The sequence below is a fragment of the Acipenser ruthenus genome, chromosome 14, assembly GCF_902713425.1.
Source record: "Acipenser ruthenus chromosome 14, fAciRut3.2 maternal haplotype, whole genome shotgun sequence".
NCBI lineage: Eukaryota > Metazoa > Chordata > Actinopteri > Acipenseriformes > Acipenseridae > Acipenser > Acipenser ruthenus.
In genome coordinates, this window is record NC_081202.1 from 29403773 (window position 1) to 29422611 (window position 18839).

Consider the following 18839-nt stretch of genomic DNA (forward strand, 5'->3'; position numbering starts at 1 on the left):
GAATTATTGTGCTTGTTCTCTATCCTCACAAGTATTAATTCCAAGTGTGAAACGTGAATGCTATTCTTGAAATTAAGCATTATTGGTGTCTGAGACCTGCGAATCATGTGCTTTGTTTTCTCAACACTTGGCTATAGTCTTCAGTCACAAACATGCACCCCGATGTGATGATTTCTCATTCCGACTTCCTTTTTCACAAAAAAAAAAAGGAAACTAAATGTTAGGCCCTGATGACACTTGAAGTTAGACAAAGAGAAGCCGCGAATTAAATTGACTACAAATATCACCACAATATGGTCACCATTCTTTTCTTTTTCCAAGATTATGTTGCTACAGTACATCTCACACTAGACCAGTTACACCATGCAAAATATAATTATGTTTTACTTTGGTAGCATAAAAGTGTTATCGGGTTATTTCAACAGCATTACCAGGTATGCGGGTTGAACATGAAAAACAGTCAATTAACCCTATATTATAGCTGCTGAAAATGCAGAGGTGGAAAGCAAAACACGCACACAGTACAGATACAGACTAAAATAAATATTTACAATACTGCCGATTGTATTGGCCCTGCTCTGTTCCAACCTGCACATCTTTACTATTTAGCATCGTTCATTCTAGCGAGGCTGGTTACTGTAATGAATAATGTATCTATGTTGAGCCTGTGCTGTACAGTATTCTCTGCACCTGGATTCTTTACAATACAAAATATAACCTATACTGGGGATATTGAAACTTTGTGGTGTAAACAAGTGTAATGAAAAGCTGCCTTAAAAACACCAAGCTAAAGCCTTAGAGAAGCACTGCAGCTTATGACCAGGGAAATAAACAAACACAGAGGAAGGAAGGTGTGTCATATGGTGCCCACACTGCATGTGCTACAACACTGAGCTCCCCTCCTAGTCTCATCAGTATTCAAGCAAGACAGGGAGCCTGGCACTGCCGGGGTCACCATGGAAACAAGGCAAGGAGAAGATGACAATGAGAGGAAGATGGAGGATAGAAACATTGGGAAGGAAGGACAGGGAGGATTTTTTTTTTTTTTTTAAATATCACTGTATAACACACAAATCTGAGGAGGTACATTTAAAACTATGTAGCCTAAGTACAATGGTACTGCGTCAGCATGTTTTGACTCTGGTAAATTCACAAATAAATAATAAAAGCACCATATGGTGACCACCTCACATTCACATTCTGAAATTGTGTATTAAACTGATTGTAAAACAGTGCTCCCCCATTTAGTAAGCAATACATAATGTATTCAAATAAACTGGTCAAGTAACAAAGCAAAGTATTATTATACTGAATGAGTTTTAGTTTAAAAAGTAGTTAACTGACACACTGACCCATACCTGCATGAATTAACACTCTTCACAATCTGTTAAGTCATGCATAAATACATGGCTTACACATCAACATTATTTTCTACAAAGAAACATGGAATGAATACAGGTAATTAAGATATTATTCCTGTGGTAGTCAGACAAATTTCACTATGAATTTGCGGACAGCATTTGAAAGTTTTACCTAATAATCTTACCTGTTACATATCCTATTACAGTATGTCTGAATCACTCTATTGTAGTGTCTAGTTCAGTCATTATTTTGTCATGCTTACTAACTCATCCAGCAATAACTTCTTCTGAAAAGACGTCACGAAGTGATGTGGGGAGAATCCTGAGCACAATGCTTCACCAATGGGCATCAGTACACAGCACGAACATGTGAAGGATAGCGGATTATCTCAGTCCATATTCCCATTGATAATCCCATTGATATTGCTCTGCTGGTGATGGGAACTGATGGAATCGATTTCAATCATTCTTTGAATCATAGAATGCATCAGGTCAGGTCTATTATCCAAAGAAAAAAACACACATATGGAAGCCATCTTAGGTCACAAAGTTTGCATGTGTAGGGACATTGGTACTGTAAGTGCAGAATGACAATTACTTAAACTCCGCTCACAGGGATGCTTAAATAGTAGTATGCTCTAGTTGATGTATGCAGAGTTAATGTCTGGAGGGGGAGTGGGGGGCTCTGATGATCCTTGCAGAACCAAGACATGTTGTTCTTATAGAATGAAGATCAGAGTTATACCCCAAGCCCACACATTCTGTGTGAAACCCTTTTGACTTTATGAAAGTATTGACACAGGCAAAAGCTCCTGAGACATACGTCTCGTTTCCAGAGTGTCAAAGGAGCAGGATTTAGGTCACAATGTGCAGTCTACTTGAACAGGATTAAAATCAATATGAACAGGGGGAGGGGGTAGATAAATAGGAGTGGTTTTAGTTAGGTTGATCATGACAGGTTCTATATAAAAATCAGACAGTCAGACTGTTCGTGATTGGTACTCAAAATGTGTAAACAAGAGCAACCGAGGGAACGCTTTGTTTTGTGCAATTCATACTTGGAGTCCATCTCATTAGTTAAACATTATGACACGACAGGCCCTTAACGAGTGCGATTACCTCATGTCCATCAGTTGCCAATGCTTTTATGCAACATTTTAAATCAAAGTTAAAAAATGTGTATTGTTTTGCTTCGTTCTCAGTGCGAATGCACCTCAATGCGGGTGAGAAAGTAGTTATTTTAAAAACAATGGCATCATAATTCTGTTTACCTTTCATTGCTCACGCGGTGGTGAAGAAACTCTGACTACTACAGAGACCAGAGATTACCATTTAGGCCTACTTTCCATCTTTTACTTAATATCGAATCTTCATATAGATGATACAGAACTAATCCAGTTCTCTCAAGATCTATATGCTAGTCGATGTCCCACTTTAACAGTTGTAGATTGATAGAGGTCTTGATCATTTGGAACAAAGTCCTATTCCCTTTTATATCTTGGCTAGCGGATACAAAGCATCATACTATACAAGAGTCCTCCATGATATAAAAAAGTTTATTACAAGTACAACACAGTGGTCTGAATGATGCTATTATATATATATTATATATATATATATTAATGTGTTCATAGAATTTTAGTGCACAGTGATGTGTTAAGTTAAATTTGTGTGATGAGGCGGCAGCCAGTGGCCCCCCAGAGATTAATCTATCCCTTCTAGAACGTCACTAGCCAATCAGAGTGCTCCCCCAAACTTTGCAGTTGCATAATACTAAACAACCTTAAAACATGTCAAAGGGAATTACTTGGAAAACACAAGTAGCAGTACAGCCCTACACACCTTATTGTTCCATTAAAAAGGTGAAAACTTGTAGGAATGTCTTACTATCAAGTCAAACTAACTTGCTTTATTAAGCAATACAAAAGAGAGGTTTTAATTGATGAAGACCGATTTCTTTCCAAATAAGAAATAGGATTAAGCATAGCATCACTTGTTGACTATGGGTATTAGTCTGGTTTATGGATAGTTTGGTTTTGGATTGAGAAAATCAGAACCATTGCATCCCTAAAATCAGCATCCACATTGCTTAAAACAGTGGTCTCTCGAGCACTGAATGTACTGTACTAAACTGTTCAACAAATGAATACAGAGGAGTTTGGTTTAAACAGTTAGTGGAGCCTTTAGTGAAGTAGTAAACTGAATTGTGCTGGCAGAGAAATAGAGACACCCTAAAGATTGTAATTCTGTTGCCAGACAACTACATTTACTTCCAGTCTGAAAGAGCCGAGAGTTTTGCTGCGAGGCAGGAAATGACAGCGTCGGTGTTATATTTGCCACCTCGTGAACATAAAGAGCTTTGTAGTTAACATGTTGATGCAGCACCTCCTTTGCTGTTAAAGCCATGTAACTATATATTTATATATCTATATATTGCTGTTCCTTGCAGTCTGCAGATTTATAACTGCTCAGAGAAATGTTGACAGCTGGAATGTACTGTACCAGTCTCTTCGAGATAAGATGGAATCTGGCCCTCAAATACAGCCAATTTGAATAGAAAATGGGGGTGGGTGGGGGACCAACACACACCCACTTGCCATTTGCTGTTCCAGTGAATATACTGTAGTTTGGAATAAGGTTGTTAAAAGTTATGTACCCCTTTAACTGAGCTTCACATTTCTGTGATCCATATAGTTACATTAAATAAAACATCTGCAATATGCAACACAAACTGGATTGTCCCTCAGCAATTCATGTGTTATGCTGAATTGCATCATTGGCACCTGCATACTTTAATGTAAAATCTGTTTCTTTGCAAGTCCGCCTGTTCCAAGTCTATTTCAGTACCACAGTGCTACCTATTGACTGAATTTCTTTACTGCTACATATCGATAATACATTGTGGAAGTAGAACCACCCCATCCTGGTCTATTCCAAAAGCCAATAGGTTTCCAAAGGACCAAACCCTTTACCCAGGAGTTACCATATAGCAAACCCATTCCTACTGGGCCTTTGTGTGGGTAACATTTCACATATGCAACTTCAGCATTACATAGCAGCAAATACTGTACATTGATCATATGAATGTGCAACTTGCTAACATACAGGTAAAGCAATGGGAATCCCTGGAGCACACAGTAGTTCCCTCCATAAACTGAAGACTGTCTGCGCTGGACTGTAATTACAGGCATTCAGGCTCCTAGGATGGGGGAAAGGCACTAAGAAATGACTGGAATGAAAACACGTGACCAAAAGGAGAGGTGAACTGATTTAGCGACTTGCTAGATAATTACCTCAGCCCCAGAGCAGGTATCAAAATTCATTGCTATTGATCTTCCCAGCTTCAATCTAAACTTGTATTACTCGGCAGAGGAATGCTGGGCTGTTGCTGAATCTCTGTCATTACAGTGCTGGATCAGAGAAATGCTGGACTGCTGCCGATTCTCTGTTATTACCAGTACTGGATCAGAGAAATATGGGCTGCTACTGAAACGATGCAAGCTTTAAAAACAGCCTTGTCTTGCCACTAGGTGTGACTGACACAATTTTACTGCTGGGTTAAGAAACGGCCCTCGAGCCTTCATTTTGTATTTACAGTACTTTGTTGGTGGCTGCCTGGAACTGTACTGTGCAAATCAACTTTATCAAAATCACTGGTGAACAATTGAGGGAGTGGCGTTTTAGGACCAAAATTAAAAAAGCACTCGTTGGCATAACAGCATGCTCACAAGCCATTTACCTTTTTGTTTTCTTTCTCACCACCCTTATACAGTAGATAATTCAAACAATATTAGTTTCCAATTAGCAATATAGGTCATGTGTGTAAGGCAGGAGGGTCCTGTTACTTATCTATACTTACTTATCCTGTTAATTATCTGCAGGAAGTTAACTTTGACAGGATAAATAGATTTCACCAGTGGAAATTTTAATGTAAACCAGTGATTCTCAAACTGGGGTCTGGGAATATCTGGGAGTCAACAAATGTAGTCCAGGGGTAACCCAGGACATTCACTTATTTGTAAAAGAACATATTTAAAATATACAGTAACAGACAGGTCTTATGAATCTAATACAGTATACACAAAATAATTCCATGCCATAAAAATACTTTCAAAATAGGAAGTCTGTTTTAATATTTTTTCATTTTAAAACTATAGATATGTGTTTGCAATATCCCATTTAAGACTATAGTGAATGCAAGTGCAAACAGGTACGATTTATTTAGTATTTTGTTGGCTACAATCACTTTACATTTTTACTTTCTCTTCAGTTCAGCTTTTTTCTTTGCATTTTTTTTTTTGGGGGGGGGGGGGGGGGGGGGTGCTAGAAATTGTTTCCTGAAAAATGGGCCACCAAAGATTTGTCAAAATCACTTGCTGTATGTGTGTTTGACAGCTGGAAGCAACTGATGCACAAATGATTTCCCCTCAGATAGCCCAAATGAGTTGGAACATTTCCTGGTGGGCCTTGCTTTGAGGCACAGTGATTCAGTGACTGAGCTGGGAATCAAAACACTGTCTCAAGGCTCCTATTCCTGAGTTCTAACTGCAGGGCCTGCCTGTTACCAAGTGTGCCTCAGGAGTCCAGGAGATTTGTGAAATCATCAGTTCTTACAGGAGAGGGTACATGTGGCACCCTCTGGATATTGTTAGATAGCGGTAAAAAAAAGTCCATCCATGACAGAAACTGTCAAAACCAATAATTACCCAGAATGAGGGAACATGGAGAATATAAGCAACTTTGAAAAATGTCCAACACAACAACAAAATAAAACTTAAGTTAAAAACAATATTTTACCCAGTCATTGAGGATACTAGCAAAATGACAAGGCTTTTCTGCTGAAATGAACAGGTTTGGAAGGAGAGATGACTGTTGGGCCCATTGAGACCAGTCCTTTCCTAGCACACCATTTATCCCAGGCCAACAGTCAAAGTTTTGGCTGTTCAGTGGTACTTAAAAGAACCATATAAAAAAGTTTGTCACAGTATTTTCTGCAGTTTTCCTATGCTTTCCCCCATAGTTTACTATGTTTAGTAATATGCTTTACAATGCTTAGCTATGCTTTATTACACTTTGCTATGTTTTTACAATGGTAAACTTTTATAAAGGGGCAACTTAGCTATTATTAGTCATTTAACAGATGCTTTTATCCAAAGCAACTTAGAGACTAGAGTGTGGACTATGCATCAACAACTGTTGCAGCTGCAGAGTCACAATAGGACCTTGGTTTACGTCTCATCCGACAGACAATAAGACAAACTTTCTGAGGAGTCTGTTGCAAAATTCTAAACCTATTGACAAAACTTTTTACTCATTAAACATTCTTTAAAATTTTAAAGAGTTTAAATAAAGCTTCACATTCAAGCTACTGTTCTAGACTGCTTACAATCTCAAACTAAAACTCCATCAAAATATGCTTTAAAAGGCAGCTTTGTAAAAATGGCCCAACTTCACTTGCTTACATGTCCATTCTATCTTGCGTTCTGAACTAAGTGCTGAGTAGACTAGTTTCATACCACTCAAGTTATTTTTATGATATGTTATTAAATGTTAGTGTTAGCTCTTTTTTTTTTTCATTAGACACCCATGATAAAACTTTACCAAGAGAATCACAGAATTGCCAAGCATCAAGACAATATCTTGAAGGATTAGGTCTGTATCATCCAGAAACCAACAGCTTTACTTTAGGTCCATTATATACAAAACGAGTCAAAGTTTCACAATCCCATTGCTTTTGCAAAGGGTACTAAATAATTTCTACTAAAATTACCAAAGTTGTTTCTTGTAGTTTTTTCTCTGGCACAGCTATTTTGTCATCTCTGCTAAAATATGCCCTAAATGAATAATGCATCACGGTTGCACCCCACGGGTAAGGAAGCGATACCACCCCTGTCTTACAGTTAATACATTAATGAAGTGTTTACAAGTGATCCAACCATCACGCTTCTTTGGTTAACCAGAGTGACGTGAATGGGTTGTGCTTGAGGACGTGCTTCCTCTATCTACAGTGGGCGAGAGTGTACCACATTCCTACTACTGGTAAACAGCAGTGATGTTAGACAGAAACATCTCTTTAAAAAGGGCAGCAGGTCTCTAAACTCTCATGCCTTTCACTTTGTCAAATCCAGATTTGTCATCTCAACCTAGCTCCACAGTGACTACATAATAACTCATACAGCAAATCCAAATTGTCAGTATATGTTTGAGAGTCCAGGACTGAAGGGCAGGGGGTGTTCAGAGCAGGACTGAGGTACTCTCACAGAGCTATCTCATGAAGCACGATGATAGTGTACCCAATTATAGCCAAGCCCCAGATTTTTAAAAAGCAAAATACAAGAAATTTAAAAAAAGGTTACAAAAATATACAAAAAAGGAGCCATAAGGTAAAAAATAGTTGCAATCAAACTTGAATTAAAAAAGCACTTCAATACAGGTACTGTATGTTAAAATGAATTCACTTTTGTTGTGCTTATCTGTTTTTGCACTTTTCACCGTTTCTCATATGCAATACTTAGTCTCTTACTTGCCGTTTCAAAAAACAGTTTTCTATACTAAACGTCGCAGTAAACTGCAATTTCTTTTTCAGAAATTAGTTTGGGGATTTTAGATCCCACCCAGTATAGGATGGAAGTGTCGATGGACGATTGTAAGTCACCCTGGATAAGGGCGTCTGCTAAGAAATAAATAATAATAATAATAATAAAAGTGTATTAGTGGGATCGCCTGTATAGTGGAGTAGCACTTGGTGATGTATTTGCGTTAATGTCCAAACTTTCTGTGTTACACTATCAGGCCTATAAATATTCCCTTGAACTACACAGCAGTTATACTGTACTTTTTAGTTTCACTATTTAATGCTTACAAAAAAAATTAAATCATATAGAAAATAACTTGCATGTTGTGGATGTATGGAGTTGTTTGGAATCACACTTGTGTGCCAATGGCATGCAGTAGTTAATATACGTAGTTAATGTAGAGTCTGTATTTAAGTGTATCAAAAACAACGATAATAATAATAATAATAATAATAATAATAATAATAATAATAATAATAACTATATCAGTGCTACTATGTCGTAAAGTATTCTCACTGTGTTGCAAAACCTGAAAACACCACTTAAGCAGCACAGTATATTGGCAGAATCTATAGCAGTTGGCAAGCCTAGTACTGGAGGACTAATGCAATTTAGGTTTAATAGGTAATAAAGGATTAAAGCAATAAGGCATTCATTATTTTTTTTGGCAAGTCTGTATTCGGGATCTGCTCTCCATTTCTAGTTGCTTGCCATAGACATCTGTAAAGTGGATTAGATCTATCAAGGTGTCATTATATTAGTAAGCACCAGCAATATCCAATACACAGTATTGACTGCTAAATGAAACTCGTTCACAAAGTGGCAGATGACTCACTAGATGGCACTAGCTCATCCTCTATAAAAACACTTTGGCCGATCTAACCTCAGCTACATATCTAAGGCAGGCAACTAAGAATGAAGAACATCTCTTAAAAACTCAGGTGAAAACACCTGAACACAGACTAATCAAATATATAATGTCTGAGTAATTGCAAACAGAGTTAGGAGACTAAAAAAAAATAAAAAATAATAATAATGAAGATGCCAAATTTGTGTCAACTCATTCTTTTACAATTTGCCCAGTCTTGGTCTATAGTTCTTGTCAGAGGCACCCTTCCAAAGGCCCAGATTGCAGGGATTCTGTTTGTAATACCGGTGTGGGAGCTCTGAGGAAGTGTTCATAAATAGTAAATTCTCTATCTATACCTGTCTATACCCTCCTGCTGAGTCCACTCAATGTTTTCCCTGACAAAGTTGATTAAGTCTGTCTCGTTTTGGAAGGCATGAAATTACCCCATTGGGATTCTACACAAATTACCTTTGAGAGTCGGCACTCTGCCATGAAGGACTGGAAGTAAAAAGGTATAATTTCTGTTGTTAAATTTGTTTTTCCTCTGCACGATATAGACTAGCTCAGCTGGCCTTTCTCTTCAGTATGATAAGCTCCATACCTTTGGTTCTCTAGTGCAAGTGACCTCCTTCGAGATAAAAACCCAACACTCTCTGATCACAGGCTGCCATGCCCAACAAATAAACAAAATAAGGAAAGCAGGACTGCAGTCCCCTTACATTGTTGAGATGTTAGCAACCATTCATAGGTTCTTACTAGAATTACTTAAACACTGGGGTTTTTCTTTATGTCTGTGCTTTGATCCAAGTTCAAGAGCTGCTCTATGTTCTATTTGCCTACCATAGACAGATGCAACATAGGCACAGGGATGTAAATAAGACCCATTGCATAGCGCTTCGATCCATTCCTGGTTTTACTATATTTAAGACACACACACAAGCTTGTTACTTAAACAGTACGGTTAATCAAACTCATATTACATCTATTCAGTAGGAGTCTTATTTCCATTAATGTAGGCTAAAACACTTAAAGTGTCTTTATAGAAAACAGCCAGCACTTGCCAAGGATCTGCCACTTTGGGTCAAGTTTCCTTTTGCTTTCCTGGTAATACACTGCTGTGCACAGCAACCAGTTTCCTAACTGAACATCGGATATCTAGGTAATAAAATCGACAATGATCTATGCATTCATAACACTCGAGAGGCCTCCCTGCCTCTGCTATCCATCCATTCCAGCTCATCCAAAACTCTGCTGACTGCCTGGTCTTACCCCTTCCTCATTTCTCCCACGCTACACCACTGGCTCGACCTTTCTACAAATTTTACTACAAGTTTAACTGCTCTTAGTCGAACACGCTCTTAAATGTAATTATTTACTGTATTCCTTATTTTGCAAAGGTCATTCAAAATGATCTAGACAACATTCAGAACTAGGCAGACACATGCCAAATGACATTTAATAGAGAATAGTGTAAGGTACTGCACACAGGCTATAAATGTGCATTATAAATATCATATGGGAGATACTGAAATTGAAAAAGGAATCTATGAAAAAGACCTAGGAGTGTATGTTGACTCAGAAATGTCTTCATCTAGACAATGTGGGGAAGCTATATAAAAGGCCAAGAAGATGCTCGGATATATTGTGAGAAGTGTTGAATTTAAATCAAGGGAAGTAATGTTAAAACTTTACAATGCATTAGTAAGACCTCATCTAGAATATTGTGTCTGGTCACCTCGCTACAAAAAGGATATTGCTGCTCTAGAAAGAGTGCAAAGAAGAGCAACCAGAATTATACCAGGTTTAAAAGGCATGTCATATGCAGACAGGCTAAAATAATTGAATCTATTCAGTCTTGAACAAAGAAGACTATGCGGTAATCTGATTCAAGCATTCAGAATTCTAAAAGGTATTGACAATGTCGACCCAAGGGACTTTTTGGACCTGAAAAAAGAAACAAGGACCAGGGGTCACAAATGGAGATTAGATAAAGGGGCATTCAGAACAGAAAAAAAAACACTTTACACAGAGAATTGTGAGGGTCTGGAACCAACTCCCCAGTAATGTTGTTGAAGCTGACACCCTGGGATCCTTCAAGAAGCTGCTTGATGAGATTCTGGGATAAATACAGCTACTAACAACCAAACAACCAAGTTGGGCTGAATGGCCTCCTCTCGTTTGTAAACCTTCTTATGTTCTTATGATTTAGCCCAAAATTACATTTGAGAGCAGATATAGTCAAAGCACCTTAAACCACAGACTTCACAAATTCAAAATAAATTAGATTTATTGCAATAAGAATTTCTCAATAATTGCAAACATTTTAAAAGGGGACAGTAAAATTAAGAAAATTCAAGCCAATTGTTTCTTGAACTCTTACATTATATAAAACAGAAGATGTTACCTTAAGAGCCATGTTGAAAACATCATCGCTATAAGTGTTTTTTGTAAAATGTCAAAAATACCATTTGTAAATAAAAGCTATCCATTTTGATTCCTAAGCTATTACAGAGCATATCATCAATAACAATCTACTGCTGCAAGGGTGACATAAGGGCACGCTGGTTTCAAGGACTAAATTAAATTTCCTTACAGCTAAAACTACATTTCAGGAATGTAAACACTATTAATTTATATATATATATATATATATATATATATATATATATATATATAAAAAGAGAGAGAGAGAGAGAAAGAAAAAAGAGGAGTACATCCAGAAAGCGCTTTTATTGTCAATGTGCAAGTACCTGTGTATGTGGCCTACATGAGTAGGTGTGCATGTTTCAGTGTACAATCATGGCTGTGTGTTGGGTTGTGTATTTGTGTTCTTGTAATTTCTTCAAAATCCATTAGTGTGTGTGTGTTTACATTGTTCAGCCCGGTGAAGAATGATTTGGGCCTTTTCGCCCTGTTTGTACTGTTAGTTCAGTGAAGATGATGTAAATTATTAGCTTGCTTTGTTGAGCTGTCAAGATAATTCAAAAATGTTTTTTTGGAAGTCCTGCATTCTCTAAATATTTTGCTACTCCAACCCACTACCTTCCACACTACAGTCCTACACCTTCTTGAACCACTGATCGACTCAAACTCACTGCCTTCTAAACTGCAGTCCAGCACTTAATCAGTGAGCTATTCACACTTACACAGCTAATGACAATGTCTGTCTGCATAGGTTGGAAAGTTCTTCACTCCTGTGCTTAAAGGAGATTGTCATGGTGGTTGAAGCTGAAAATCGATTTTCCCCTGTACTACGACTTCATCCCAGATCATTCATCACCCCCTCGCTCTCTCTCCTACACACACCGATTGGTTGATTAGGTTATTACTCTGTTCCGCCACACTCTGTCCTATTGATGGGAGGCAGAAAGGGTTTTCTTTATCCCTGGGACAGATGGGAGAATTATCAGACGTTTGACATACAGTACAGCAAAATTAATTTGGGAGATATAAATTTGGTGTGGGCTATAGCGCTAGACAGGCAGCAGAGAGAGAGAGGACTAAGACTGGGATGGAGTGAGGACCAAGAAAAAGAGAGAAGGGTTGGGAGGAGGAGGAGCAATAGGGTAATTAGGGATACATATTTAGACATTGATCCAGATTCACAAAGCTTTAACTTGTTTTTGAAAGAAGGTTAATTAAATAAATAAATAAATAAATAAATAAATAAATAAATAAAAATAGATAGAGTTTGCTATTCAGAAAAATGATCTGGACTGTTGTAAAAGCAGCCAACAGTCCATAAACTTATATTTTCCCTACATTGACGATTGTGTTTTTGGTAAGGGTTCGTGATACTCTTTCCCTCATAGCTCTGCGAGCTAGCTCCTCAAAGTTGACCTGAATTGTGGGCCTCTCTCAAGCAAGACTGGCAATTGTGCTGAATTGTGTGGGAGTGGTGGTACAGTATAAATTAATGTCCACTGGATGTTGACCAGACTACTTCACTTTTAGGGTAGTGAACATTTCTCTGAAAAAGTCATCACCAAGACTTTCAAATTGATTTCCTTGCTGGTTATTAGCATTAAGAACATTCATTCTCGTCTCTTCACGTTTTTTTTCCTCGCTAATTTGTGAATGTGCCTAGGTGCGCTTGTAACTCATTGTGTAGGCCAAGCTGCTGATGTCTGGAGATCTGGAGAATTGAAATCATGGACTGTCAATTGCCTCATGCCTGGCTAAGCCCATACTAAAATGTACAAAGTTTAGCGGACTTGATAAGATCTTTGTTGATAGAGAAGAGTGTAATGTGAAAAGCTCTCTGCACTGCCCACCAGCCAATAATAATAGTCAATCCCTGTTATTTACAAACAGTCTGATTGAATTTTACACTCAGAAAGAGTTTGGTCCTCAGGGTGTAACATTCAAAAAGGAGCAATGTTGTGGGGAGGGGGGGGGGGGGGGGGCTGATTAGTCACTGTATCTGTATTCTTGACCAGTTCCCCCTCAGGGGGCTGCAAGTTTTAAGGGGTGTGACATAAAACGTATACGTACAAATATATGCAAGATATTGTTTACAGATGCTTCCCATCTGTAATTGACTAAACACCAGTGGTTAACACTAGAACTGCCATGCGGGTCAATTTGACCCATTTTGGATTTAAATTTTAATTACTGTTCCGTTGTAAAATATAAGTGTATGTCCATTTTTGACTTTTCCTAAATGTACAAATTAAATATCCTGATGGCATTTGATAGCCAGAATCACAAAAACGATAGTTATAAATCAGTTCTACCTAGAACTGCCACATGGGTCAATTTGACCCATGCATTACAATACGTCTTTTTAGTATAATGCAAGATTCAATTTTTTTGTAAATGCAGCAAACAAGACACGCTTGTTATATATTCTTTTTTTGTATTACTTTTAGAAAATAAATATTTTAGTTTTACAGGTTTGTATGTACCAGTTTACACAATAATGTTCAATGAAACTGCATCTGTGTTTACAACACAGCTCTTGGATGCAGGCACAGAGCCAGCAAGCAGACGTATACACTCCACAGAGTACAATGCAGCCGTCATACCGGAAGTAGTGTTATTTTCTTTTTATGTAGTATTAGAAACAATGATTTCAGTTTTACAGTTTTGTATGTACATATACCCAGTTACACCTTTTTAAATGTATATTTTTTCACTGTTTGTAGTCATGCTGTATATGCGCTCATTTTTAAAATAGTCTTATGTTTAATTTTCCATTTAAATATGGTGTTTCTGCAATGCAAATGTTAGATATGATGTTCATGAATAAAACTTTTGAGTTATATCTGATAGTTTGTCTTTCATTTTCATAACGAAGCAGTTTAAAAATGTATGGTTCAAAATGACCCACGTGGCGGTTCTAGGTAGTTTAAAAATCCGGCGGTTCTAGTGAAATGTATTTGCTTACGATTGTGAGTCGCCCTGGATAAGGGTGTCTGCTAAGAAATAAATAATAATAATAATAATAATTATAATGATGTTAATATAACTATTAATATCAACTACCTGGGTGGACAGTTGGGTTCACTTTTGTGGTTCATTCCAACATGGAAGATCTGATCACTAGCGGTTGTAGATTCTGTTTAAAGTTTAACATATCAGGAATGTTGGTAACCACTCGGATAACCCATAACAAGTGTATATAGAATAGATTATACACAGATACTGAATATTAACTAAACAACCTTACAGGGCTAATGTAGAAGGCTGCCAAATCTTTTCATATTTAGCTACTTACTTATGAAATTAAAAGAGGCTGAGACAGTCATATAAAATATTTTTTGGACTGTAAATGTTTTAATTACAGAGACTGCACAACAAAAAGAGGATAGGTGTGGGGACACCATGGACAGTTAGAATGGCACTTATTTAATGAGACAAGTCTGCAAGGTGTTCTGGTTGGATAGGTGACTTTTCTCAAATGATTACTTCCTACAATTCCTTCAGTAAAGTTGGAGATGGAAATTTGCACCTTAGTCTGTTCTCCAGAATGGCCCAAAGAGTCATCACTTTTAACATTGTGAAACACCAGTAATGTGTGCAGTCTGGGATACAGAAACACCTACCCATCACCCATTATTCAAATCTGTCAGATCAGAAATTTTGCAGGTGGCCAAGCACTACTCCCATCAAAAGGGAGGTCCCACAGCAAGACTCTTCTCTCTGCACAAACTAAATAAAACATTGGTGAATCTCAATGAATCTACATGCAGTCATTCTTCAGGTTCACTCACCCTGGTTAAACTCACAGTCCTGAGTCTTTTTCCACTGGTAACACAGCACAGAACATCACAGAACAAAGAACTGGCCTGCCAGACCCTTTTTTAAAAGCAGGTGACCAATGCTAATTGATGATCATCAATTTGTCAATTAACACCTGGTCACCTGCTGCACAGTAAACCTAAATTAGGCAGAGAGGGGCCTAACCTCCCAGCCCTGACATATCTAGCACATACTTTAAGTTTGAAAATTATATATGATTAAACAAAACTATATTTTGCTGGCTTTATTTTGCACAGTAGATTTGGAATGTTTCTGTTTCAATATGGATCTAAATGATTAATGTGTGAGAGATTTAAGTATGATATATGTGAGACATCTTGGCATGGTAACTTGTTAATATTATGGCTGTGTTTTCAAATTTATGAAGGATATTTCAAGTGTCAAAAAGTGCGTCAGGGGGTTGTTGCTTCCACAAATACAAGACTGATAGTAAGCTTTTCCAAATAAAAAGCCTGCATTAATCTCAAATAGACCTTTAATTATTTCATATTAAATGCATACACTACTTAAAAAAATGTGCACTCTGCAATAAATGCAGAGCTGTTGAGAGCAAGCGCACTGCAAGAGGACATTCACTGTGAAATGTTTATCATGATGTTTCATGATTCATCCTTTTTATAATCTGTTTAGTCCAGGATAATTACCGCTATTTAAAAAAGGCCAGATAATCTGATGTAATTTTGCAGAGTGTCACATTATACAATAACTTCAGAAGTGAAAACAGTGGGCCCCCACATTAGTTTTTGAACAACAGAATCCTATTGTAATACCATTTAGTGTGCATTCTCTACACTTTCACAAACTAAAAGGCTGGTTTATACTTCAGTCGTGAGACTGTCACCGAGGGTGATTTCTATGCTCTTTGTTCTGCCGATCTAAGTTAGTTGTATTTTTCTCAGCTTTAGCTGATCACGTCACAGGACTGCCTCCCACTGATCCAAGATTTAATTTTGAACCAGTCTTTATCTGCAGAGCCTCATATTTCTATGCACATGGAATAAAACTTTGCCAGTGTTTCACCCCATTAAAGAGCCCACGCTTGGCCTAACTCTACTGTGTGTTTCCTTCTGTCTTCTCCACAGACCTGCGCCGGATGACGGCTGGGTTCATGGGCATGGCGGTTGCTATCATTCTCTTTGGCTGGATTATCGGGGTGCTAGGGTGCTGCTGGGACCGGGGGCTCATGCAGTATGTGGCAGGCCTGCTCTTCCTCATGGGAGGTGAGTCTTCTTCACAGATGAGTGTTATTCACAGCTAGAACACCTATTGCTTGTGTAACAAGCTGTTTTGCGAAATGCACTGCCATTACGGATTCTGTCTCCTATAGTTGAGATGAAGTTAAAAGCTCCACACTTCTACACAGGGATTCAGACACTTGTTAGATGCATTGTCCAGAGTTGCCATGGTCAGAACATTAAATATAAATCTTAAAAGTGAGATTTGTGAGTACTCCATTAAAATGTACTGTCCAAATGGAAGCCAAAAAGTTCCTAAAATGGGGCGAGTCTCACTCCAAATAAGTGAGATTAGGCATGTCTGATTATCCCAACTATCAAGTCAAAAGTGCAGTAACTTATCGCCTTGGCTAAAGGCACCTACCAAACAAACAACTACTACTACTACTACTACTACGGCACATTCATTGTCTTCTCATGTTTCTACCTCTGGAAGCATGGATTCAAAACCAGCTCACGTCACGTTAAGTGCCCCCAGTAGACATTAGTCCACATCACTAAACCGGTGAACAATCTGACTACACAAAGACTGAATGACAGTTGGTGTTCAGCATAGGATTCAGGTGTGCTTGCATCAGCAGCTTCATGTCTTGCAGTAAATACAGTATAGGAAAATAAGCAATTTAAAGATGCATCCACTGCAGTGACTTCATTTACAACTAACATTGTCTGATAAGGTGTATATGTAAAAATTACACTTTTTAATTTCTAGAAATAATAATTTATAATACATGATAATATGTTCCGTGACTCTGTAAAGATGTGAATATAGACGGAAAGTAAATAAAAAATGTGTATTTAACACACACACACAAAAAAAGATGGGTTTCTTTTAAAGCAATGCTGATGAAATTGAAATGTAACCATTACCGTATGGGTGTACCCTGTATGGGTGCATTTCAGGGAACCAGGGCTTGGTAGTAACCAAACGTTCCCTATGAAGTACGAAATGTAACCATTATCGTATGGGTGAGAGTACCAAAGCCGTCGCAAGGCAATATTGCACAACGACTGGAATGCTACAAGGCTAAGCCAAAGGCTACCTTGAGTGTTACCATACAGAACTCAGCTCAGCTGAATGCAAGGGCTCAAATGGAGGCTTCATGAGTGCTTCAAGCACCACATTTAGCCTCCAGCAAAGAACAATATCCTTCATAGGCGCCAAGCCCTTTTCAAAAATTGCTCTGCCGGGAAGTGAGCTCCTGGTGAGACTGAATACATTTTGACATGGCAATCTGAAATGGCTGTCAGATAGACCTTTAATGTGGAGGGGGATTTCCCCTCAACGAAAATGGCAGTATAATTCCCATGGGACAGGTTGTAGGGTCAAAACCCCAAGGCAGGCACCATGTCTGAAAGACACCCCACTTGTACCCGTACTGGGAACGCATGGACGCTGCTCTGCCATTCTGCTGGGTGTCAATAACCCTGTTGGAAAGTCCCAGATGGCTCAAATGCAGCCGTCCAGGGTCCAGACCCAGGCTTGATGGCTCGGGATACCACAATTTCCCCCGTGGCTGACTGAGCAGGCCTCAATGTTTTGGCAAGCTCCACGGCTGGCCGCTCAGCTGTATCAAAGCTGAAAACCACAGTCTCCTGGATCAGTAAAGGGCTACTAATAGCACCCTGGCCCAGTCCTGTCTGATTTTCTCCAGATACAGCGGGAGCGTGGCGACTGGTGGGAAGACATATAACGGCTGCCTTGGACACTAGTGTGCCAAGGCATCTATCTCCAGCAGATCCCCGGCTCCTGTTATGGAGAACTAGAGGGGAGAGTGGGTCAATCACTGGGAGGCAAAGAGATCTACCTCTGCTCTCCTGAACCTCTCCCCGAGGTGGTGAGCCTCCATTCTGAAGCGCAGGGAGCTGCTCTTGAGAGGAGGTCCGCCATCCAGTTTATCACCCCGGGCAGATGTATCCCCGCAGTGAGAGGAGGTGATTGTGTGCCCCAAGCAAAAGCGTGTGGGCTACAGAATGGAGACTGGGAGACATGAGGCCGCCCTGGTGGTTTATATAACACACCTCGGTAGTGTTGTCCGTCTAGACAAGCACATTTCTCCCCTGAACCTCCAGCAAAAAATTCTGCAAGGCCACAAGTCACAAGGATAAAACCTTGGCATTATGCAAACAGCAACACAGTGTAAAAATGATAATGAATAGCACTTCCAATAATCTTTGAAGAAAAACTAGGCCTCCTCCACAAATATTGTTGCTTTGTTGAATATTCTGCGAGTCTCTACTTCTAATAATACAGTACAGCTAATTCAACAAAGGACATCATGGGACTGTGCTTGTTCTAAAAAGGGATCTACAGTGGTGCCCATAGTTATCGATAACATCAATTAAAGAGTAAGAAGCTTAAAATCTCTTTAAACCCCATAAAGGAAATGTAAAAAAAAAACAAAACAGTTAAAATACCATATGGAGGGGTCCCTGAGTGGATCACCTGGTAAAAGCACAGGTTCGTGTCTTGGCTGTGCAAAGTCGCCGGTCTTCGCTGGGGATTTCCAAAGGGAGCGTCGTATTGGCTCTGGAGCTCCCGTGGGTTAGGTAG

The 18839-nt window shown here is 38.7% G+C and overlaps 1 protein-coding gene across 1 annotated transcript in view; it reads left to right on the plus strand.

Moving 5' to 3' along the window:
• LOC117419554 (transmembrane protein 178B-like) overlaps positions 1–18839 on the plus strand; it is a 111219-nt gene that overhangs the window by 87424 nt on the left and 4956 nt on the right. Inside the window, exon 4 of the mRNA XM_034032409.3 lies at positions 16133–16270. Within this exon, the coding sequence (XP_033888300.3) occupies positions 16133–16270 (138 nt within the window). The remainder of the gene's footprint in view (positions 1–16132; positions 16271–18839) is intronic.